Source organism: Gopherus flavomarginatus, chromosome 8, assembly GCF_025201925.1.
Source record: "Gopherus flavomarginatus isolate rGopFla2 chromosome 8, rGopFla2.mat.asm, whole genome shotgun sequence".
Classification (NCBI taxonomy): Eukaryota; Metazoa; Chordata; order Testudines; family Testudinidae; genus Gopherus; species Gopherus flavomarginatus.
In genome coordinates this window covers 97,880,836-97,896,266 of record NC_066624.1, presented here as the reverse complement: position 1 = coordinate 97,896,266, position 15,431 = coordinate 97,880,836, and the positions used below count along the sequence as shown (strand labels likewise).

At 42.7% G+C, this 15,431-nt stretch overlaps 1 protein-coding gene across 6 annotated transcripts in view; it reads left to right on the top strand.

Moving 5' to 3' along the window:
• Window positions 1-279: 279 nt before the first annotated feature.
• Window positions 280-15,431, top strand: part of MECOM (MDS1 and EVI1 complex locus) — a 478,598-nt gene continuing 463,446 nt past the window's right edge. For all 6 annotated transcript variants that reach the window (XM_050965809.1, XM_050965805.1, XM_050965803.1 and 3 more), the window contains exon 1: window positions 280-441. In XM_050965809.1, the coding sequence (XP_050821766.1) occupies window positions 405-441 (37 nt within the window). In that variant the 5' untranslated portion in view covers window positions 280-404. The remainder of the gene's footprint in view (window positions 442-15,431) is intronic.

The following is a 15,431-nucleotide window of genomic DNA, read 5'->3' as shown; positions in this document are numbered from 1 at the left end:
TAACGAAAAAGATTTCGGGCATCCGGCTGTTTGCGACTGGTTGGCTCTGGCCAGGTTGTTTTTATTGGAGAGGAAGAGGTGTCCTCGCTCCCTTCCCCGGGCGGCCTCCTCCCCTCCACCGATTGCCAGCTGACAAGATCCTGAAATCGAAGTGATAGATGGCTCCAAACTTTTTTTGGCGGCGCTAAGATGTTGAAGAGTGGTGGTGGCGGTGGGGGGGAGCCGCCCGTGCGCATGTGCGAAGGTGTCCAAACTGACAATGCTGGAGAGATAGCGAGTCTGGATTGAGAGAAAGAGAGAGTGTGAGAGAGAGTGAGAGAGAGAGAGGGGGGAGAAAAAGGAGAAAAAGATCCGAGAGGAATCCCCCCCCCACCCCACCCCAGCCGCGGCGCGGGACTGGCAGCATGAGATCCAAAGGCAGGGCAAGGAAACTGGCCACAAGTAGGTGCAATATCCCTTTCCATTGGCTTTCCCCCGCTCTCTGCCATGTTGCATGGAATGTCTGATGCGCCGGGATCTGGGGCGCAACGCAACCTGCAGCACCCCTGCGCCGGAGCCCAGCCGGGGCGCGCATCCTGGAGCGCAGCGCAGCGGCCGGGAGAGCGGACCCGGGGTCAGGCTGGGGGTGCGCGGGCGGGGGTAAATCGGAGGGGGGGGGTTCAGGCACCCCCCCCCCAGCAAGCAGGTCGCTGGGCTGCGGGAGGGGGGTGCACCTCTCAGAGGAGGGGGAGGTTGCGGGGTCGCTGATGGGCGCTGCCCGGCAGCTCGGGCCGGCTGCGGGGGCGCTGGGAGGCGGAGAAGGAGTTGAGGAAAAGTTCAGTGGCGAGCGCTGGAAGTTGAGCGGTGGCTGCTGCCGCCGGGGCTGCGAGGAGTAGCTGAGACCATAGTGGGCGCTGTCGGCTCTCTGCAAGCGCAGGAGCGGAGGGAGTCAGGCGGCAGGTCTCGCTCCGAGCTTCCAGCGAGCACAGCAGGAGAGTCCAGGCAGGTGGGGGGGGGACAAGGGGAAGAGGGGGAGCGAGAGCTCCCCCCTTCCTCTAGCTCTCTCAGGAGGGCATCCCAGCTAGTGCTTTGCACAGGTAGCTAGCAGAGCTCCCCGAAGTGGGGCTGGTCAGGGACCTTCCAGCCCGGGGCTCTGACTTCCTCTTTTCTCCACAGTAGAGTGTGTGGTTGCAATCTGTGCGTCCAGGGAGGCAGCTCCGGGGCTCCTTCCCCTCTTGCATTGGTGGTAATGAGAAGGCGCAGGAAGTAAAATCTTAGCTTAATGGATCAGCTGGGAACGCTGTATGAATGGGGACCTTCCCGCCCCATTCCTATACGCTCGGGAAACAGAAAGAAATAGTTGCGGAGGAAATTGTCCAGCTTATTGCCTGTGTGCAACATTGCAGGCGCTGTCACACGCAGCGCGTCCCGAGTGACAGTGGCCAAGGCTTGTTGAGCAGATTCTGATGCATTTGATTTTAGTGTAAATTAAACTCGTCCTGCACGGGGCAAAGGCTCAAACGGTCTCGGGCCAGTGCCGTCTGAGGGTGCAAGGCAGCAGGGCTTTCAGTGATTCCTAGCTGCAAAACGAGGCCAAACGCTTTCGTTCTTCAGTGGCTTCCTCCAACTTTCCACTATGTCTCCTTGGGATCGAGTGCTCTGGTCGAGTTAAAAAAACAGACAAAAAACTCCTGGAGCCTGCTTCAGACGAATAATAATACATCCAGTCTCAGCACTAGCCCAGAGTGGTGGTACTTTGCCGTGACTCCTCGTGAGGAGCTGGGGAGAGGGCAGAAATGACTGGGCCCTCAGCGCAGTTCAAACGCTAGCTCAGCTCTCAGCCCACTGCAGCTACATGATGAAGTTGATCTTAAATGTTGTAATTTCAGGCACTTCTTTCGCAGTTTATTCAGTTCGGCTGCACTAGGTCTCAGCAATCGACATACATACTGCTCTAGTTATATTTCCAGGCACTCCATCTTCTCCTTCTTGACAGTAATAATGATCTTTTAATTGCAACAGTTGCAATAAAAGAAAAGTAGCCTGCCTTCGTGTCTTATTTTAAATACAGCCGATGTCTTTTATTTGTGTGTGAGAGCAGGGATATACTATATGCAAGTTCCCTTTGATACGTATCTCAATTGCAACTTTCATTTCCATCTGAAAATGTGCCGGAAAATGGTAGATGAAACGTTGCGTAACATAATAAATAACTAATAATCGGTTTTTGTCTACTAGTGAAAAAATATGTGAGTAGAGAAAAGGGAAAGCAAAAGATCTTTGGCTCTTTATCTACTTTTCTGTGAAACCTAACGACAACGTATATTTGATTAGCTGATTTTAAACTGGCTCCATCAGCACAATTTGAAAACAAATAAACTTCCAGGTCATCATCCCTGCTTTTAGGCTAATTGTGAAAGTCGTGTGTTACATTCGCTAGCACATATGTATAATAAATGTTCCCTAATGTTTCTGGGCTGCTGCTGCTTTGCAGTGCTTAGATTTGACCACTTTCAAACTTTCTTCTTTGGGTTGCATGTCTTGGCAGTCACAGCAGCTGCAGCAGCTTTCCCTAGACAGATGCGTTGCATTATATAATCATTCGGTTACAATACGCTCATAAAGGAAATCGTATTAAAAAGTGGAGATTTTTGTATTGTGAATCCCCTTTCATTTCTCCTTCAAATAGCGTGTGAGTTTCATGGCGTGGTGTATGCGCGGCTGGGTCGGTGGGGGGAAATTATTGGTGACCCCTGTAATTCAATCATTCAACAGGAAAAGTTTTCAGCTTTTGGTTTCATCCTGTGACCCCTTCTCTTCACTCTTTAATTGCGGAGCTGTGAAAAAATAAGAAACCTTTTGTGGCTGTAACTTACTTGGAAAAACACCCCACTCGGGATACAATTGGAATTCTCTTATTATTCCACTTTTGCCTCTCTCTGTGTGAAATAAACTAGAGATAACACCCGCCAAATTGTGAGTAACACCAGTAGTGGGGAAAGTTCTGCCCTTAATTAACCAAGGGAAATTAGATGCGTATATTTTTCTCTCTATAGATTTGAAATAGCAATTTAGGGATTTTTGCTAACCTGAAACATCTCAGAAGAAACAAAAACAGCCACGTTGTGAATAGTTAGTGAATATTTTAAACCTCCAGCTGTAAAAATAAAGGAAAGGAAAAGAGGCAAGACATTTATGAAGGCATATTCGGAATGAAGTCTGAATATAATATACAGAAAGAAGGGTGCAAGTTGCAAAGATCTCGAACAATGACAATATCTATTACCGTTGCACCTTTTTAGAGTTATAGGATTGCACCTGCACGGCGACAGTAATTTACAGTGACCATCATTGGTGATATAAGCGGTGTCCCACTGTGTGTGTGTGTTTTTTTTTAGTCCTACTGTAGCCCTGTCTGAAAATCAGCCCCGAACAGTGACACTCCACAGGACTCAACCCCGTGCACCGAACCAGTGGTAGCCATTAGCCACCCAGTAGCCTCATAAAGAGACAGAAGGTGATCAGATTAGGAGAACGCACGTGAATAAGGGGGCACTTGTTACTATTACACTTTATCACCGTGTTTTTTTTTAAACAGGCAATTTAGTGCAGGTCCAGAGCCATCTAACCACCTGAGATAGTAAAATAACACTTTGCCGAGTTCCAGCAGGTTTTCCTGCGCCTGTAACTCGCCTTTCTGCTACTTAAAAGCCTGGCACGTTTATTTGCCTGTTTAAGACTGTCCGGGAATTTGTTTTTGAAAAGGGAAATGTTTGCCAGTGTCCAGGCTTTCAGCCCCCTTTAGCAAGGCTGTTTATTTGCCATTACCTCTGGCTTAGTACTTCTTTATTGCACTTGGCACTTTGTGTAAATAGTCTCCTAAAACATTTCAGTGTACTTCGTCAAAGAAACCCTCCAAGTTTAGAGGAAGGTTAATAACGCGTCGCTCTATTTTGCAATAGTCGGGTAGGGGAAAGAGACGGTTCATTAAGGAAAAGATGGAGGGAGGCAGTCTCTCTCTCTTCATTTATTTTGACGGTAAAAAAAAAATCCCTCCACATCTATATCGCTATGCATTCTGCCAATTCATAGCTCAATAGATGTCTGGATATGTATATTTCACAGATGATACATGATCTCTTTAGCTTATGCGCTGCACACCCATCCACTCATCCACACCAACCATAACACATTTTGTATGGCTTGGAAACAAACGGGTTTCCTAGTCGTTCCCCCTTCTCCCCCCCAGCCCCACAAGTTGCGATTCATGTGCAGTAGTTGACAAAAGTCCCGTTTAGCCGAGTGATTTGCTGTGGCCTTCCAGAGAAGGAGAGAGAGGTTCTTCAACTCTCAGGCCTGCTTTTTAGGAACGGAGGCCCGGGTAAAGGGAGGACCTGGACACGTACTGCGAGCAGCGCTATTGTCTCCCGCATGCCTCTGGTCACTCCCCCACCCTCTTCAAATGTCTGGTGCACAGAATCCAAAAGACTCCCATCTCGAGCTAAGGCACACGGGGAATTGAATGTACTCCTGCCCACTTCGAGGCGAATAATCTCCCCAATAATTCCTCCCCGGCTGCAAAGCTAACCAAACCAATTCCCCAAATAGGGAGGACGGAATACAGCCACCATCACCCTCATTCCTACATCTCAACGTCTTGTCAAAACAACCTCTCGGAGAGATTAGATCCCGCTTAGAAACAGGGCCACTGAGTCCGGATTCTGGCCGTTTAGACGTGGGTCATGTGGCTCTAGACGCTAAATCTGAAGGGATCTGGGGGCTGGGGTGAACTATGCAACGAATCTGGAGAGAGCTGGGTACAGCAGGACATAGGCACGGAATCTGCGTGGATCCCCTGGAATGTTCACACCGCCCTTTCCAATGTGGCAAAGCAGCAGCAGGGCGCGTCGTAGTGGGGAAACCACTTTCACTGCCCGGAACTTTGGAGGTGCAGAGGTTATCATGTCTTTCACGTGTCTTTCACTTCTTCGGGATTCATGTGTGTGCATATCACTATGTATATAATGCAATATACAAATAGTGTGTAGCTTGTTCCCGGATGGCTTTTTCACAGCAAGGGGGGGTGGGGCATCGGGGGAGAGACAATCGCATTATATGCCAAGCACATTTTCACAAGGCACTTGATTAACCCTTTTCAGGATGGAAAGCGTGTGTGATTTTTTTTTTTACCCAGGGCATCCAGAGACTCACAGGGGTCGATAGACTTCATTGAATTAGAAAACAATTTTCTGCTCCCCCCCAGATGTTGTTTCTAAAATTAGATCATCTTTTACTGCAACCCCCACCCCTTCTCTACCTCGTCTGCCTTCTGGCTGCTTCCACCAGTGAAATTTATGTAGTCTACGAGGGTTTCGAGAAGAAAAGAAGGACCCAAGCACAAAGAGAAAGCCAGGCAATCAGAAAGCAGTGATCATTATTAATACAGATCTATTTGTACATGAAAAATGTAACCCCAGTTAATTAAGACTGTATACATGGGGTACAAGAAACTTAAGAAATGTTTCTGCAAAGGGGAAGAAACTGTTTACAAAACTCTTTCAAAAGTGTGACATATTGCTGCAGGTCCAGCATTAAAAAGCTAAACACACTTATACGCCTTTGAAGTTCCCTGGCTGAGGCAACATTATTTGACTCCGATTCAGATATTGCTTGTGGGTATAACTTACGACTTTTACCTATTTAGTTCAAGTGGGAGGGGCGAAAGTCCTGGATTCCTTGTCCATTGGATCTCTCCAGAGAGTTGAATCTGGCTCCCAGCCAGCTCTGTACAATGTCAACATTGAATATTTGAATTCCCAGACTCTATTTAACAAGTTTCTAAATAAATAAACGCATTGTGTGTCTGTGTTTAAAATTATTTCACCCCTTTCATAAAAGCTGCAGCATCTTATTACATCGGCCTCGCAGGCTGATTTTCCTTTTCTTTCTACACAAACACAGGGGAACGCATTTTTTTACAGCCATGTATCTCCCTTTCTTTCTCTCCGGCTAGTGCGAAGTGGAAGCGGGTGCGGGGTGGGGCCGGGCAGCCCAGAAGTAACACACAGACATACCTTTTCGGACTGCTCTGTGTGCCGCGATATCTAATCGTAACTAAAAACAAAGCCAGGTTCAGAAAGCCAGTTAAATATTAATCATTTCTAAAAGGAGGCCCATGTGTGTGCCATTGCTTTAGCAGTGCCCTGTAGATACTCAATCATTTTGGCTGCTGTACCGCATGCAGGCTCCAGGGACAGCTTTCATTGTTGTTGCCATAAATGGCTATTAGTGTTCATAGTCACCTACTTATTTAAACTCGTTTGTGTACATGTGTCCCTGTTTATATGCATGTGATATGATCGCTATATATTTATGCACGTATCTAGATATAATTTGTATCTATATGTAAATATATATGGATACATAGCAGATAAGACATGTTGAGTGTGTACATATGATGTACCTACGCATGTAAATACAGAATAGCTATAGATGTTTGTGTGCACATATGTGTAATCACTGACTGTCTACATGTATAGATTGTGTACGTGCAAAGACTGTGTGTCAACAATATAGGGAAATATAATATATATATATATAATATATATATAATAGCTACATGCATAGGTTAAATATAGGGTGTGTATGTGTTTGAACACACTCATCTAGCTTGTTACGGGGGGAGGTGGAGGGAGAGAAGGAACCTATTTAAAATATTTCCTGACCTCAGTTTGTAAGCAGCCATGTCCTAACTGAGAAAATATTCTTTGGCCCTCTTCAGGAGTGTAATTCCCCAACAAAGCCATCAAAGTTGTTGAGCAGTGAAGTGGAATTTACTCTCTACTATGACAGGTACATTATGCAAGAAAACAAACTAAAAAAAGTGTCAATGATCATTAAAATCCCCAGCAGTCACAATAGAGGGTAGATGAAGCGAAGGAATGGGGGAAGCAGATGGAGGTTTATAAAAACAAAGCTGCTAAGTGTGTCTACACCACACATGCAAGTTGACCACTTTAACTCAAATCAGTTTTTAAACATACTTAAAGTCATGCAAAATCCTGTGTAGACACTCTTATTTCAGATTATTTCCATTTATTTTAAATCTCTCCTTGACTGACCTAAACTAATCAAGATAAACCAGCTTTATATCAATTTAAGGGTGCTCACTGCACCCTTTTCACCCAGTTTAACAAAATCAATTTTACATTACATCTTTAGTTAAACGGGAGCAGCTTTGCATGTAGGCAAGGCCTAAGGTTGGGAGGATAAGTGCATTTTTAAAAACTAAGCTAAGAATACAGTGACTTTCACTTTTCTGTTTAACAAGAGTAATACTATTCATTAAGAAAAAGTGGGTTCAAGGGTTTTAGTGACAGCCACACAACTCTTTTCCATCTCCATTGTTATTTATTTGACTCTTTCACATCATTGTTCTTATTTGTATCCCAGTAGCCCCTAGAGGCCCTTTTGTGCTAGGTACCATGCATACCTATAATGAAAAGATGGTCCCTTTCCCCAAATAGCTTACAGTCTGTGTTTATGGCAGGGGACAACAGGTGGATACTATAAACAGATGGTGAATGAAGGAGGAGTTGCAGGAGGCACAAGGTAAAAGTGAGACAATTATGATTAATACCATAATGATAAAATGTTTTGTAGTGAGCATTGTAATATTTCCCCAGAATCTTATTTACTGTAATTGGATTACCACTACAATAATTATTATTATAATTATTTATTATTTTTTAAAAAGCTGCACCAGAGTGCATGGGTTAATGTGTTGGCACCACGGCAGGTGTGTGCATTAGTGAGGTGTTAATCAGGAGGCAGGTGCAAATAAGTAAGGAGCACTGAGGATGTGAAAGGAGGATCAGTGTAGGGTATGAAGCAGTATGAACACAGAGTGCTATTGCCCAAAATAAGACACATGGCTGTTTGCCTGTTTTATATTGCCATCTCTGTTATCAAAATTAAAACACCTGATGGATTGAGAGAAACCTGCCTGACTGTACATGGATATTATGCCCCTTCACTTTGTCAGTATGTCAGTTCTTAGAAACCTCCTTGACATGTTTCCAGGACATGGGTATAGAGTCCACCCCATCTCTCAGATATACATGCTAAATGGGAGCCCCACACATGCGGAGGGAGAAAATTTAGCCTGCAGTGACTGTTGTATTTAATGCCAAATATTGAATATAATTAATTCAGACTAATATAGCAATAAGGACTGGTGAGTGCAATACAGTTATTTCTTGTAGGGATTTAATACTCTGGTCTGTTTCACTGCAATATTATCTTTCAAGCTAGGATATACACAGCTACATAAAAACAGTACCTTAAGGGAATGTCAAAGTTTGATCTACCAAATAAAGGAAATTCAAAGTTAAGGCTGAAATGTACCACATGGCCTCCAAGCCCCAGAAACTACAGGCAGCAAGAAAGTAGCTAAAGGTATGTTCTGTGTTTTGAAAACAACTAGTCCATTAAGTACTAAGGGCCCAAATCAGATCACAGATATACAGCACAATGAAAAACCTGACTTGTTGATTGGAGTAGCTGAATTTGCAAGCCTTGTAATGATTTTGGAAGTTCTTGAAAATCTCATTTGGACACCATATGCAAAATTAGTGCCTGGCAGTTTTGCTGGGGTGAGGATTACATGATCGAGCCCTCTATTTTTAAAAAAAACCTTTATTTGTTGCTAGAAAAGTGCATAATTAAAGTGCATAATGGAGCCTGAATCCACTAAAACATGTTTGTTTTCTTCACAGAGAACAAATTTAGTGCTTTAATTATTTTAGATGGGAAGCTCTAGTGTTTGAATTATTTGCTAAAGTTTTAGCCTAATGTAAGCTCATAATTACTACAACCCAGCCTGAACTATAGCTCCATGATAAACCTCTGTATTCGATAGCAAAGTCCTTCTAGAGCATATGAGTGAGTGACTCCGCTTTTTGATTGTAATAAGTTTGAAACCAGAAAAGCAAGACTTCTGCGAATGAGTTGTTTTTGGCAACTGTACCACCGATTATGTATAAAATTTCAAAAAATATTAGTTCTGCCAGTTTAATTGTCGAGAGGGTAACAAAAATAGGAAAGCTTGGGGAATGTTGTAATATCATAGTATTTTGTCTTTTAGATATCATTAGATATCCACTGTGCTGAGCATTTCACATCAAACAATCTAACAAAAGCTTCCAGATGGTTTAAATTTAAAAATTAGCCATAAATATATTCTGCATAATGCAATTTATCATGTATGTTTATTGTGTGCTATGGGAAAATGCTTGGCTTCAGACAGTTTTACTATATAACATGTACACTATTGTTGTTGTTTGTATTGTGGTAGCATGTAAAGGCCTCCGTCAAATACGAGGCCCCGTTGTGTTATGCACTGTACATACCCACAAGAGGACATGATCCCAGCCCCCCAAAAGCCACATTGGCAATAAGATGTAATACAATATATACGTAATACAGTGCATGCCATACAGCAAATTGATCATGGAATATAAACATCTGGTAATTGTGGAACAAGTGAATATTAGATGATTTTGTAGGATGTTTCAAAATAACATAAATCAGTAAAAGAAGGGAGGGAATAAATGGAACTAGGTCTCCAATGGTTTATATTATGATTTTGTAATCTGGGTTTATAAAATGGTTCATCCCAATCTAAAGTGTTTAGGCATCCTAGCTGCCAAAGCTATACTTCTTGCTAATGTGGTTCCAGCATTAATGTAAATAAGGCCCAGTCCTGCCATTCATCTCACTGAGATCTTCACTGATTTCAATGGGAGATGCAGGGTGCAGAGGGAGTGAAGAAATCAGAGGTGCAAGGAAATACTGGTAGAGGCACAACAGAAGTACGAGTCTTTCTGTTCCTTTATTGGATTCTCCAAATACGTGGGGCTGAATTCTGTCAGAATCGTACAAGTTTGAGTACTTCCTTAGCTTCCGTGGGATTCTTAATGAGAACAAAGATTTGTAAGATCAGAGCTGTTCTGATTTAGAACTTAATCCAACTCTTATTGAAGTCAACTGCATTCAGGTCAGTGGGTATTGTAAACCTGGAGTGCCTCCATTTAAATCAGTGAATGACTACAGATTGACACCACTGTAATTGTGAGAAGAATCTGACTTAGTGTGAAATTTAATTGGATTTAGGTAAATTTAATCTGGAATTAGGCATTTGGGCTTTCTAGTGCCATCTGAGTGAGCACTGATTATTGCTCATATAGAAAAATTGCGCTTCAGAGAGGGCACAGTGGAGGAATCACTAAATGCCATGTATGACTGCATTACCGTGCTCAGAAGATACATTTGCCGTGGTGCAGTGTTTCTGGAGTTAACACATATCAGAAAATGGACAACAGCCATCTAACTCCTGCACCTTCCATTAAGCTATATTTGTTGTTATCCCTTCAGTGCCTCTTGGGGGGAGGCATTAGTGCAGGCTAGGAGAGGAAATGCTCTATCTATACTCACATGCATCCATAGGTAAGGAGCACTCATGTAGAGGAATGGAAAGCGGTTGTAGTTGGAATGGCAGCTTCAGAGACCTTCACTGCAGCCTATCAACCTGCTTGCATTTTGGGCGGGTGTGTTTAATGATGTAGGAAAGGAAGGGTAGTCCAGTGGTGTCATAAACAGATAGCTAAGGGTTAATGTTCTTTTATTGTACTTACAACTTGGAAACAGAAGATTAGAAAGCTGGAGATAGAAAAATCACTCTCATAGCCGAGAGGGTCAGACACAAGACAAAGAACTCACACACAAACTTCCCTCCACCCAGATTTGAAAAAGTCTTGTTTCCTGATTGGTCCTCTGGTCAGGTGTTTTAGGTTACTGGTGTTACCCCTTTACAGGTAAAAGAACATTAACCCTTAGCTATCTGTTTATGACAAATGGTTAGTGCATAAGCCTGGACTGGTGTCCAATTCCTTGCCCTGTCAAAGATTTCCTGTGTCATCTTGGGTAAGTCACTTAGGCCTGGGTTACACTAGCCCGGGGTGGTGGTGGTGGTTTCGAACTCAGATATGCAACTTCAGCTATGCGAATAGCGTAGCTGAAGTTGAAGTATCTTAGTTCGACTTACCTGGCTATCCTCACGGCAGCGAGTCGACTGCCGCAGCTCCCCCATTGACTCCACTTACTCCTCCTGCTGAGGTGGAGTAAGGGCGTGGATTAGTGTATCAATTTATCGTGTCTAGATGAGACGCAATAAATTGATCCCCGATACATCGAACACTACCCGCCAATCCGACGGATAATATAGACATACCCTTAGTCTCTCTCTGCCTCAGTTCCTCTACTATAAAATGGGGATGATGATGATGATAATATCTCACTCTTATATAACCTTTTTCACCTGTAGATCTCATAGCACTTTACAAAGGAGGTCAGTACCATAATCTCCTTTTTATAGAAGGGGAAACTGAGGCCCAAGGAGGAGAAGTGACTTGCCAAAGATCACCCAGTTCATGGGAGTGTTGTGCAGGATAAACATTCAAAAAATTGTGAGGCACTCAGATGCTACAATAATGGGGGCCATATGAGTACCTGGATAGAGGTAAGTTTCTCTTTCTTGCGCAAAGCCTATATGCAGGGAAGTGTGAATTTTACCCTTCAAAGAAGCTACTTTGCTCATGTCTGAACACCAGCCTGGCTAAGATTTTGTATCTTTGAAGAACTGTCTTAGTGCACGTTATGGGCCTGATCCCAAATTCATTGAAATCAATGGAAGGATTTCTATTGACTTCAATGGACTTTGGATCAGGCCTTATAGCAGTAGTAATCCACTTCCTTTGTTCTTTAGAAATATTTTTTATTAGCATCTTTTTATTCTATAGCAAGGCCTAAATTCTAACAAATACCTGGGTTTACATCAATGTAAATGAAAGCAGAATTTGGCTCTGTAATCTGGCCTCATTTAAGAGCTATTTTAGTATAATGTGCACAAACCCTCATCAATGAAATGTGAACATCGCTGAAGAGGGGGCCATGTAAAACATATACAAACATTTTTGTTTTTTGCTTTACTTCATCACTTAACTGCCCCCCTGTTTGACGGTATTGGATACCTCTGCTCAGTAGCAGCTCAGGACTGGGAATAATAGGGTGCTGGAGATCAACACTGAGGTACATTGGCAGAGTGTTGTAGGGAATCTTGCACAATGCCTGCTCCCATTATGCCTGGCTGATTTTAATCAATGCTATCAGGCTCTTGCTTTCACAAGCTCTGCAATCATCTAAATAAACCAGTTAGCTGGTGCTGAAGGTACCTGGTACATCCAGTAAACACCTCTGATGTTGCTGAATGTTCACAGTACTTCCTAACATTTCATGATTTACAGTTTAATTCAGCAGAATAAAGAGAAGATGAGACGAGAATCAGAGATGCGGATTAACCCATAGAAAAAAATCACCCAAAATGTATCTAAAACATGTCTGGCTTTGGGCACCTGTAATGCTTTAATTTTTTAAAAATCATTTAGAATTTTTATGGTATTTTTAAATGATTAACTTTTCCCACTTGAAGTCTCTTTGCAGTTTCATCTTGATGTGGTCACTTTTTAACCACAGTTCACTTAATTGCACCTTTTTGAGGAATTATGCAATCACTTTTGTGTGTTTTAATCTTTCCCCATTCTCTTTGTAGCCAGGTGTTAATGGACAAAAGGAAATAAATTACTTGAAAGAATATTGAAGTTGTGTTTTTTGAGCTATTGATGTATTCTTGGATATAAGGACCAGCATGGGATGTCAGACTAGGCATACACAATGGAGAAGAGGATATATAGTTCTAGCCGTACAAGCACTGCTTTATGTTACTGATAACCTTCTTGTACTGGGTTACTATAGTATATTATAATAATGTTGATTTATTATTTCTTAGTGAACAATTGTAAAAAAATGTAGCATTAATAGAATGGACTAATAGTTAAGGATCAGATTTTGCAACCCTTACTCACAAGGAAAAATACATGAGTAGTCAATGGATTATTCACATAAGTACTACTGAACAACCTGCAGAGGAAGGTGCTACCTGAAATCAGTGAGGGCACTGTATCTTACCCAAAGTGATTGAGGAACTGACCCCCAAGCAAAACCAGGTCTGCCAAGTCAGGAAGGGCTGGGGGAAGTTTCATGCCTGATGAATAAAAAGTTTCAAGCTCCCTTAATAAAGTATTAATTAATACTAGTGAGCAGATCCAAAGTGAAAGAGCAAGATGAAATTGTCTGACTTAGCGAGTCAGGGGGCACTACATGAATACAACAACCACACGAGAGGCCTAGGATGACCCAGATTAGGTTCCCGGTGCACCCCAACAGGTGATAGTATCAAACCCCTTGTTCAAGGATCAGGTATAAACTGAAACCAGGAGATTTACTTCCAGTTGGACAGTTTTTGACATTTACACTTCTACCTCGATATAACACGACCCGATATAACACGAATTTGGATATAACGTGGTAAAGCAGTGCTCCGGGGGGAGGACTGTGCACTCCGGTGGATCCAAGCAAGTTCGATATAACGTGGTTTCACCTATAACGTGGTAAGATTTTTTGGCTCCCGAGGACAGCGTTATATAGGAGTAGAGGTTTATTTATTATTATTTGAATTAGAGCAGCAACTACAGAATCCATTCAGGGCCCTTTGTGTTCGGCTTGTTATAAACTTACACAGCTCATGCACAGATTAGAATGTAAGAAAAATGCACCTTAGCCCCATCTCCAAGGCCCCCACATGTGCAATTACAGCAGCAGCATCAGGTCCTGAGGCCAGATGGTCACTTTTTTAGGCAAATCCCCTGGGATGGGGGTGTTGTGCTTCCTGCTTGCTTGCTGCAGATGCAATGTCAGATTCAGTCATGTTGGCCCTCTCCCCTTACCAGCAGCCGGCCCTACTCACACCATCTTCAGATGCCTGTTATTTTTGGCTGGGTCCACCATGGGTAACCCAAACCACTTTAAGCCTTGTGTATCCTTGCAGCATCACCTTTTCTCTTTCAAAGACAAATTTTTTTCACTGAGACTTGCAGAGAAGAAGTGGGAAATGCATCCAGATAACCTGGTGTTATAAAATCCACAGGTTGTGGTTTCATCTGTCTGTTTGCTGCAAGGGAGGCTGAAGCAGTGTAGTTGGGAAGTGCCAGCAAGCGAAGAATCCCCCAAGTCTACCAGGCCTATTAAAGTTCTTTTAAGTCAATGCCAATAAAAAGGGTGCAGGCAACCTCTGAATGAGGCTCCAGAAGCTCAGTTTTATGTTGGGATATTTTGGAGCCAAACCCTCACAGATTTCATGTGGAGAAATACCCCATGGAGCATAACACAGAATGAATGAAATATACTAAGGAACAAGACGACTGATATATGACTTTCCAGGGAGCTAGCTGTAAAATTGGCTTTATGCAGAAATTTGCTTAATTTTGGTCTCAATTTTGTTAGCAGTGCAATGTTTTTAGATATAATTTCCTGTTCATGAAATAGATATTTGGAAATGGATGAGATAAGGCTTTCTGCAAAATATAGAGAGTTGTGAAGGAAAAGCAGGATGCGGTGTGCACTCAAATACTTTGCACCCCCATATAACATGTTTGATTTTGGATCAGCCCGCAGGCCTGTCCAGTACTACATAGATCTGCTGTTGGGGGCTCTCCATTGAACTCAGTGTTGTGGGATTGTCTCGTTGGCTTTTAAATAGTTTGCACTAGATTTGGTGAGAAATCACAATATTTTCCAAAGTGGCTTCATTTTTGGGGTGCCTAATTTGAATCACCTTACAGAGACCTGATTTTCGCAGAGTAATTGCTGAGCACTTTCTGAAATAGCCCTCAAACATGGAGACTGTCAAAATCACTAGTCACTTTTTGAAAATCTTTGCCAAACTGCGCGTATTTCTATATTAATGTATAAAACTACTTTTTACACAAGATTGATTTTACATTTGTTGCTCATTTGATTAGTTTGTTTTACACTGACCTGGCACAGGTGTGAGGCCATCTTGGTCAAGCATTTTACAAAGCTATGCTCACTATCGCTTTTCCTGGGGAAAGTCATTTATAGAAGAGTTAAAGGTGGCTGGGTATTGAAGTGCACATCTATGGTGTATGTGACAACTACAAAAATGTTGATCAGCTTTCAGGCGTTACTAGTTAATAGTGCTCTGCCCTCAAGATCACTGACAAGCAAGTGAGAGTTGATATGGTGATGTCCGATTTCTGTCCTTAGTTGAGTGTCCCTCAACTGTCTGGTGTGAGAGAAGATTTGATGTTGATTGTTTGAGTTTAGCTTTTACTAAGAACAAACAACACCCTTCCCTCAAATTTTAATTTGGCTAAGGCCTCAAATATTTTTATTCCAGATATTTCTGGGTATTTAGATATCCTGGATGAATTGCAGTTGCAGTTTAGTAGACAGAGTAGATCAAGGTAGAGCAGATT